Source organism: Ischnura elegans, chromosome 4 (genome assembly GCF_921293095.1).
Source record: "Ischnura elegans chromosome 4, ioIscEleg1.1, whole genome shotgun sequence".
NCBI lineage: Eukaryota > Metazoa > Arthropoda > Insecta > Odonata > Coenagrionidae > Ischnura > Ischnura elegans.
Genome location: NC_060249.1, coordinates 33,389,034 through 33,398,403, shown reverse-complemented (window position 1 = coordinate 33,398,403; position 9,370 = coordinate 33,389,034). Strand labels below are relative to the sequence as shown.

At 39.1% G+C, this 9,370-nt stretch overlaps 1 protein-coding gene across 1 annotated transcript; it reads right to left on the bottom strand.

The window, feature by feature from the left end:
- Window positions 1-2,421: 2,421 nt before the first annotated feature.
- LOC124157248 (extensin-like) lies at window positions 2,422-8,819 on the bottom strand. The gene is made up of 5 exons (XM_046531815.1): window positions 8,472-8,819; window positions 6,786-6,926; window positions 6,494-6,589; window positions 4,369-4,677; window positions 2,422-3,003 (listed from the first exon to the last, which is right to left on the bottom strand). Exons 1-5 carry the CDS (start codon window positions 8,774-8,776, stop codon window positions 2,814-2,816), a joined length of 1,041 nt encoding a protein of 346 aa, XP_046387771.1. The 5' UTR covers window positions 8,777-8,819; the 3' UTR covers window positions 2,422-2,813.
- Between the last annotated feature and the right edge of the window lie 551 nt (window positions 8,820-9,370).

The following is a 9,370-nucleotide window of genomic DNA, read 5'->3' as shown; positions in this document are numbered from 1 at the left end:
TGTCATCCTTGAATGTATGCATCTTTCAAGTCACATGTGATATGCATGGTGGTAGATTGCACGGAGGCAAGTAAATACTAAAATTCACCACTGTCCAGTCGACAAAAAGAAAAAGAAGACTTCCTTTGCCGAGACATACATTTAGTATCTGTTACCACAAGTTAACCATTGTGAGATGAAGGGTAGGAAATCTCGTTTTTGTAATCTCTATACACAAATTCGCGTTAATTTGATGTATTCATGACCCTCTTTGTCGTTTTCGGTAAATATACTAGAACCAATAAATTTAAACAAATGGGTGTTATTTCGATTACTTATTAAACCTTCGCAGTATTTGGTATATAATATGTTGTTGTATTAGAGAAGATACATATACAAACTATTTAGCTGCCGTAGGATGCAATAATTTGGACGGTAGATGATGTTTTGTGCATTGGGATAGTTGGACCACTGACTTGATATCATTCTGAGACTATAAGCATTTGCGAAAAGGATTTGTCGGGGAGAATAAACTCACTGCACGGTCTTTGAACTCACGTGCTAGTATAATGAACTTTTGGAAACCTTAGGTCAAAGCCAGTGCTAGCATAAGCTCATACGCAATGAAATTGTCAAATAATTCGGCAGATGATGAGCTCTTTGACCTTCACATATTTACGCAATCAAATGCTTTCAGTCTTCCATGTAAATATGTCTCGTTTCACGCTTGTCTCCCATATCTAATTCCCACACAATTTCCTGAAATTTATCCAGAATTTTCTGAATTTACTAAACGAATTATATTACTTTGCTTTCCAATCTCTTTCCTTAGATTTTTACTTTATGATTTTTTAAGCTTGCAGATCTAGTGACATAAGTTGAGTACGGATTCAGTAGACTGAATTTTTCTGCATTTAGCGCGTTGTTGTGGGCAGTATAGCTCCTTTTGTCTTACCTGGAAATATGTGTGCAACGATCTGTAATTTTTAACTTTTATAAATTAATAATTTACTGGTTTCGGAATATTATGTGACGTTTACATGATGTAAGAGGCAATTCAATTTAGTTTTTTTCCGTATTAATTGGTAAGCTAATCTTTGTTAATTCTGGATCTTTCCGGATGATGTCGAAATCCCAATCTCCCAACTTCGTCAAGTCCCTCCGCTCTTTCTCGATGACCTTATCGTCACAATTTACCAATTCTTGAATTTCCCCTGCTGTAAAGGCATTTGAATTCATGCTTGAAGTTTTAGTGAATCAGTTGGGAAGGTTATTATAGGTAAATCAATTATTCCGTGACGCAGAAGAAAGGAGTTAAGGTCGGGAAACTTTCTTTATACCACGTCTAACCTTGACTGCATTCAAAGTGTACATTCGAGGGTCTCTTCGGGTAATTGAATTTATGTTCGAATGATCTTCATTTAAAATCAATTGTTGCACTTTGTGATAGAATTAGGCTCGAGTTGATTTTCGTCAACGAGCACAAACGCCATGAATTAGTCCTCTACTCCACATCGTATGCATTAACAGAAAGACATATTTACAGTAAACAAGCGTTCTAATGACATGAAACTGATATTTTTCCTTTCAAGTTATCCTCCTTCCAATACTTGAAATGTTAGTGGAACAGTGTGGTTAATGCGGTAGAGAATTGTCTATTTTAATTTCACAATTCCGTAGGTATACGTTGATTATTTAATGAAGAATAGGAATCTCATGAGATTAGTAGCTTCACATAGGACTGCACTAGGGAGGAATAATGAAATGGTTAAGTTTAACGACGAAATGATATATTAATTCTGAAAACAAAGTTTTTTTTCGATACCAGGGATACATTTCTATAAACATGAATGCTTAATTCAGATATTTCCAATAATTATTGAAAAAGTATGAGTATGAGCAACCTTCATTAAAAGGTGGTTTGCTTCATGTATTTGGTGGGTTGCAATCCTGAACCACTGTGAGCGGTACATAATGTAAGTTCATATAAAGTGGGCGATATAAGGATGTATGTGGCTTCACCGTTTCTCATAGTGTTCGTAAAATTTATCAGGCAATATTTCTATATTTTGATCAGTGTATAGCGTCAAATAATGTAAAAATGAAGTGAAGTATTCCTTTCCTGGGCCTCGAGACTTGGGGACTTACGCATGTCAAACACACCAGAAAATTTAAACTATAGTGATTTGCACCATGAATTATTCCTGAAATTCTATTAGAATAAAGAAAATTGATTAGCGGAGTTGTCTGAGCAGTTGCCTTGGAAGTCTGCTGTGTTTTGATTCCTTGCTAAGATGACTATTTGCCAATGAGAACTTATATGAATGACTTTCACCATCAAAATTATCGATGTCGACATTAGTCCACGTTTCCACTGCAATTACTGAAGTGCTATAATTAGAGTTTCTTTTATTTAATCACGAAATAACTTATGTGCAAGTGTTTCTTTGTTTTCGCTGCAAATATTTTATTAAAAAAGTAAAACAAATTACATTTCATTCAAATTAAGTCAGGACGAGTAGATTTTTCTTGGCAGCCATCAAAAATGTCGGTAGTAATGTGGAGGATCATTCGTCCTAAAATTCGTTCAATTTTGCTCATCTCCTTTAATTTTTTCTGCTTTGATTTCTGTTGTGGGTTTCATGGCGGCATCAGACGGAGTCTCGTGGTCGCTGGAGTTGGTATGCTTCTGCGGAGATGAATTTCCTTTGGGGTGGACCACGATGGATATTAGGACTCCCTGCTTCTTCCTATCGTAAGAGACGGAGGAGAGAAATCTTCTCGCCGATTTTTATCGTCATTCCACGACCACTCGAAGAAATCATTTTTTTCCCTTACGAGGATCCCGAATGGGCCGGCAGGGGAGCTGGCCTCAGCAGGCTGTCGCGGTTCCCAGTGAGGACCGGCTGGGTGCCCACGGGAGGCAGGGTCTGTGGCGTCTGAGGTTTGGGGGGGCTCACGAGGGCCGGCAGTGTCTGGGGCTTGTTATCCTCGCTCGAAGTAGAGCTTAGTGATGTTTCACGCCTGTGGAAGAAAATGGTGAAATCGGTTTAGTCAGTCGAGGAGTTTAAGGGAACACGTAACTTCAGTTCGACCGATATGATTTTCCATCGAATTTCGTTTTTTAAAACCTGAGCTTTTCATCATGTAATTTTCATGGTGCATTCTGCAAAGCCTTTATAAAAGTAAACTTCATCTCAAAAATTAAATTTGAATACAATATTTTCTTGAATAAAGATACAAAATTTTCATATTTAAGTTGCATCCAAATTTTAAATTTTTTTCTTTATTTACCCTGAAAATTTTAGCATCATGGAGTAAGTTTTAAGCGTGTAGGAAAAGTAATGCTGACCGAGGATCCAGATTGGGCCTCTTGTTAATATAATTAGTATCATTATATTGGCTCCACGGTCTATCTAATATTTGCGATTATATCCAATAATATTACATTTCCATTTAATTGTAAGTAAATTTATTATTAAATCAGTTTTATCGTTTTTAAGTTTTTGTCGTTTGCGCAAAATATTTAAGCAGTGATGATACAGGCCCTCTCAATGAGTCCATCCATCGAGACGGCGATTTAATTCCAAATCCTCATTTAATATTTTCGTTAACATTCACTCATTCATCTTCATTGGCCAAAAATAATAGGGTTGGTTCGACGCAGCTCTCCTATCATCCATCCCTTTCATATTTAATTATTCCTTTTCTTTAATATGATTGACCACTTATCCCAAATGGCTTAAGTCGTCAAGGTATTATGAACTTTCAACCCAGGAATTTGATACCTTCCTTTTCCGTTCCTCCCGTTCACTTTACATTCGACGACTATTTTCATAAGACCATCATGTCTCAGGGCATAGTCGACCTATTTGTACTTCGTAAACATTTCTGTTCACAAAAAGTGATTTTCACATGTTTCACATGCTTGATTGTTAAAAATTGACGCGAGACTTAATGGCATGCAGACTGGTTATTGGATGTATATTTTAATTCACATGTATTCATTCAGATCAACTCCATTGTGGTGCCATTTTGATTAAATTACTCTATTTTGACCGCAGCTATAAAACTCGTCCGCTGATGGTAGCAAAAATAGTATGGCAACGTGCCTTAATTTTCATATCATAATTCAGACGCGCCTATTCAAGTCAAAACCTATATTATTTGTCTCAATATTGCGGATAGGACCCTGCACTGCTCTTATGCGCCAATTAATTTGATTCGTCAGTGCGAAGTGGTCCTCGAATTATTCGATTGAAGTAGGAATTTTAACTAGCAGAAAAACATCCTCTCCACGTTAATAAAGCATTCCACTAATGACAATTGAAATCATTCTTTACGTTCGCCAAGTGCGTCAAACGAGTCGTCAATGGGTTTCGGACTCACTCTGGTCGGTCGGCCGGAGACGGCTTGGCCAAGTGCGGTGGCACGGGGTCAACGAGGAAGCTCGGCAGGGAGTCGATGGTGGCGGGCAGGGGACGGGGCCTCTCGGTGCTGCCCACGTAGGCCGGGATCGTCATCGGTCTCAGGGGCAGTGCCGGCGGCGGACGGAATGATGGCCTCTCGCCTCCTCCGTCGGGGATTGCTGTCAGGGGCCTCTCATTGTCGATCGGCGCCGGCAGTACTTGTGGCTTCTGGGTGCCGACAATGGCCGGCAGGGGCTGTGGCTTCGGCTCGTCGTCCGAAGCGTGGCGCCTAGTTTTAGAAAGAAATTTTTTGGATTTGTTATCATTATAGTGCGAGATTTACTCACTTTAATGTTCCACAAAACTTTATTGCACCAAGCCTGGGTTTCAATTACTTGATAGTCATTATCAAGGTCTATCTATCTAGTAGCTGAAACCCGGGGTCGGAATAATAAACTTTTGTGGAACATAAGAAAGTGAGTCATTTTGCTATATATATATATATATATGTGGTTCCACCAAGTGAAGTCTTAACACTTAATATGTATTTATTATAGTTATGCTCAGTGTTGGTAAAATTATCGAGAAAAAGTGACCGGGCTCAATCACAGTCACTTAGTAAAAAAGTAATTACCTAACTACAAGTATAAATGACTGAATTTAAAAATTATTCAGTAAAATTACAGTTACAATTACTTCTATTAAGATTTTTCACTCTTTAGACCACCAGGCAACTGTGGAATAGTGCAGTAAAAATATGGTATATTGGGTCACTAAAGTTGCAATTTCACTTGCGAAACAGATGATTATAACAGCTGTAACATCACAAAGGGTGTCATATTTTGAACCCATCACAAGTAGGCTACAATATAAGGGTGGCGGAACCTTAAAAAGTAAATTATGGTACTCAGGGATTCGAAGTTATTTGTGATTTGAAGTTATTCTAGGTAAATCAATGAAATCTGGAAATTAATCGTCGATCACCAGCAAGAACAATTACAACGAAATTAACGGTTCCTCTTTCACCGTGCGGAGTAAATTACAAGTAAAAATTATATCAAAATGTATGGCACCATCATTCTCTCAAATGACGCTTTCCTACGTCTGTGCTATTTCAAAAGTAAGATTGCCTACTTGCCTATATTTTTATCATTTCTTCTTGGAATTGTTCATTTGGGATCTTAATATGCCACTTGATTCGTAAGTGCTTAAAGATTCTCCAATAATTCGATTGAAGTTGGTATTTTAGCTGGCAGAAAAGCTTTCTCTCCATATAAGTAATGCAATCCACTAATGATATTAAAAAATGATATTTAAAACTATTCTATGCGTTCGCTAATAAATTTAGAACAAAACGCTGGCGAAAAACATAGTAAATTTTATTTTTATTTCACTTGATTGTTATATTTTAGCCCGCATGAGAATTTTGGTACATTAAGATCGTTTACCCTAAGTGAAAATTCACTTTTGATGTATATATATTGTATAAAAATCGAGGAAACATTTGTGATGAAAAACAACTTAAGCATTCATGTATGTAACTCTTGAATGAAAATTTGCTAAGGTTTCCACTCCCTCAAATTGCATGTGACATCAATACGGTATTAATTAACCGTGATTTTGATCGTTGGAAAGCGAAATAAATGGATTGCTGTGGAGCACCGATCATGATTGGACGGGAGCGGTGAGTGACGTCATTAATCATCTTCGCTTATCCCTGCGAAAGGATGAAAAACTTTGTTTCGCCCCCGAAAATAAAAAGAATTAGACAGAGGAGCGAAAAAAACTTTGAATATATAATATATATTTTTTAAATATTCACCGGGAAAACCTTAAGTCAACCATCGTCGACGATAGTGAATTTTTTACGCCTTGGGAGCGAAGGAGTAAGGGGCACTAGACATAGATACGGAAGTTCATGATCAGTGAAGTAAAAGTTTCTTTCGAAGTCCCAACCACTATTTCTAATTTATCTAATAATCTTATCCAAGTCCGTGATTCCAATTAGCAGACCGTAATTTTCACTAATTTCGACTTTACACATTCATTTTACTCTATTTATTGAATTATTTTATCAACGTCTTTGACTTTGGAACCTTCCTTACTGAGTTCTTGCGTGCGCAGGTTTTGTCAATCCTTGTCGATTACCACCCAGTCCAGTCTGCGCCGGCTGAGTATGTGGCTTCTGCGTGTTGCTCTGGCTGAAAATAAAATAGATCCATGGTGAAAAAGTATTTTTTGTGCTTACAGTTTTCATGGAATACCGTCATTAATTTCGAGAGCTTTTAGAGGCGCCGAAAGAAGACAGAGCCGTGCGAAAAATTGGATCAATGCACCACCCTAGCAAAATTATAAATTTCAATTTGCATTTGCGCATTCCCATTACTGACTACTTACGCGGGCTTAGCTGGAGTCGGTGCTGGCTTGGTCAATCCTTGGCGGTTACCATTCAATCCTGTGTGAGCTGGAAACGTGCCTGGCTTTTGTTGGTTGGGAGATTGGGGTTTCTGCCCAGGGCGCGGCGTTGTTGATTCCCGTCTATGTTGGCGAGAAATGAGATTTGATTCTCGATGAGCATTTGAACAAATTATTAGAACTGGGTTTATAAACTAATTAATCATCGATACCAATTTAAATTTTTTTTCAAAAGTCGACGACTTTAAAGCAAAATAAAAACACCGCAATGATGATTGTGCATTTACCTTTTCTTGAAAACGAATTAAAGTTATGGTCAGATAAATTAAATCATAAAATGGAATTTTCTAAAGCTATTTAATATTGAAAAGTACTCTTTATCGATTCGTGGTTCGAGGAAATGTTAAAACCTTGCAATTTCATAATTGAATGAAATCATCGATCCCACGAATAGGTGAGGTCTGACGTTGCTACCCAGTCTTTTTTCCGACGGAGAATCTCTACTTAGGCAATTATTTTCTGTTCATCGTCGTGCGTCATATTGTTCTCATACCTAATAAAATCCTCATCAACCTTTCCTTGCGCACTCCCCTCAAATACGTTCAGCCCGCCATTACATACAATGTGTAAAGTAATATGTTATGTAACAATCGCATAAAATGTAATATATGAATGGATTACACAATAATTCTATACAATTTATGATAAAATCTTCCTATGACGAACATCAGGCGATTAGTTACTTGGATAAATACCTCTAAAACTCTTAGAAGTTGATATCTCCTATTGAAAAAATAAACATAGAAATATTTTTGCTTTTACTTTAAATTTAAAATTATTCTGACAGAAGATGTAAACCGAATTGGAAAGAAAAAACACATATTTAATGTCGATATGGATCGGTAACGTTTACAGGGTATCATTATTGTCCTCGAGAAAAAGTAAAAATTGGGCGCCTGGCCCCTCACTGTTAATTTGAATTGAAACTGGGTGTAAGGACAACGCACTCTGACTCCCACACATCAGTAAAGTAACACATAAGTGGTAATGTGAGTGTAATTTCATGTGAGTTTGTTTGACGCTCCTTTTTTCTGGGATTTAATACACACTCAAACCGTTTCCGTGCTTTATGCCTTGATTCCCTGCAAGTGATAGCACGCGCAGTTCTTTATGCAGTGATAGAATGGACCAGAAATATCAATGTTGTTGTTCGTGATAACCAGGCGTTCTGGAAACAAAGAGGTATTCCAAATCGTGGGAGAAGGGAGGGCACTGTGGAGTAACATAGTCCAAAGAAGAACTCGGTGGAGTGGTCATGTAATGAGAGGAAGATAGGAAACAAAAATGCGGAAATTCAAAATGAGTCCCCCCAAGGAAGACCAACTACTTGGGGTGGCTTAAAAAATAGGAGAGAGAAACCACAGAGAAGGTTTAGAATTGGTATGGGGTAGCATAGAAATGTGGGAATGCATATATTCTACAAACGATCAGATTTGGGAGTTCAAGTTTTCGGACAAAAAAGATAGGAGAAAAATGAACCACAGAGAAATCTTAGAGCTGTTGTGGGATAGCATAGAAATGTGGGGATGCGTGCGATCATATTCTACGCATGATCAGATTTGGGAGTACAAGTTTTCGGCCAACAAGCCAATTGAAGGCGTAACTTACGTGGGTCGCGCTGGCTGTCGATTTGGTGCCTCGGGCAGCCTCTGCGCGGGTTGGGGTTTTATGAGTGGTCGGTTTTCCGTCTTGGAGTCGGTCGCTTCCCTCCTCTGCTTTCCAGCAGCACCGGAGTCCGTCGCGACGGGCCTCGGCCAGTCGTCCGGCAACTTGGCCGGCAGGGTCTGGATGCCCACGGGACCGGGAGCGTCGATGGGACCTTCCGGCTCCCTCGGGCTGCTATCCCGGAAGCTGGTGCCGTGGACGGAGACCGCGAGGGCCAGGAGTAACGAAAATGACGCTAAGGACTTCATGTTTGCGGTTTCAGAGCTGGCACCGTTCAGGCTTTTGCTTCGGAGCGTGTGGAGTTTTATAGGCCCGCATGATTGTTTGCCCATCGGACCCCTCCATGGAGGGCGAGCGGAGGGTAAAGGGTTTCCCCGCGAGGTATGGGAGGAAGGAAGACCGCTGGGCGAGAAAAACAAGGTGACTCCCGCGGAAAAAAATAAAACACGTGATTAGGGCGCATTAGTCTCAGGTAAGAGTCCCGTTGGGACGTCTCTGACTTCTCCGAAACGGTGATCTCACGACTTCGTTGCGTCATTGCAAACAAAGACCCAAGTGGAGAGGAGGAGCATCTGCAAACAGAAAGATATATGTGTGCTCGTTAGAGTGGGATGCGAAATTGATAAAAAAAAAAGATTTAAAAAAGAAAGCATGGGGAATTTTGGCGGACAGAAACATCAGGCTGAAAATGTAAATCCTTTTCTCATAGGTTGTTGAATACACTGAAGAAATAGTGTTCAAACCTTTACTCTGTCTTCGAAATAATAATGACACAATCAGAAGAGCTTGACCCGCTAACTCACCTCAGTCATCGATTGTTTTGCTAATTTGCCTAAGAAAAC

Coding starts and splice junctions, on each gene's coding strand:
- LOC124157248 (XM_046531815.1), bottom strand. CDS start 8,776: ATGAAGTCCTTAGCGTCATTTTCGTTACTCCTGGCCCTCGCGGTCTCC. Junction 6,590..6,785: donor CCGACTCCAGCTAAGCCCGC/GTAAGTAGTCAG, acceptor TTTTATTTTCAG/CCAGAGCAACACGCAGAAGC. Junction 4,678..6,493: donor CCTGCGCACGCAAGAACTCA/GTAAGGAAGGTT, acceptor TTCTAAAACTAG/GCGCCACGCTTCGGACGACG.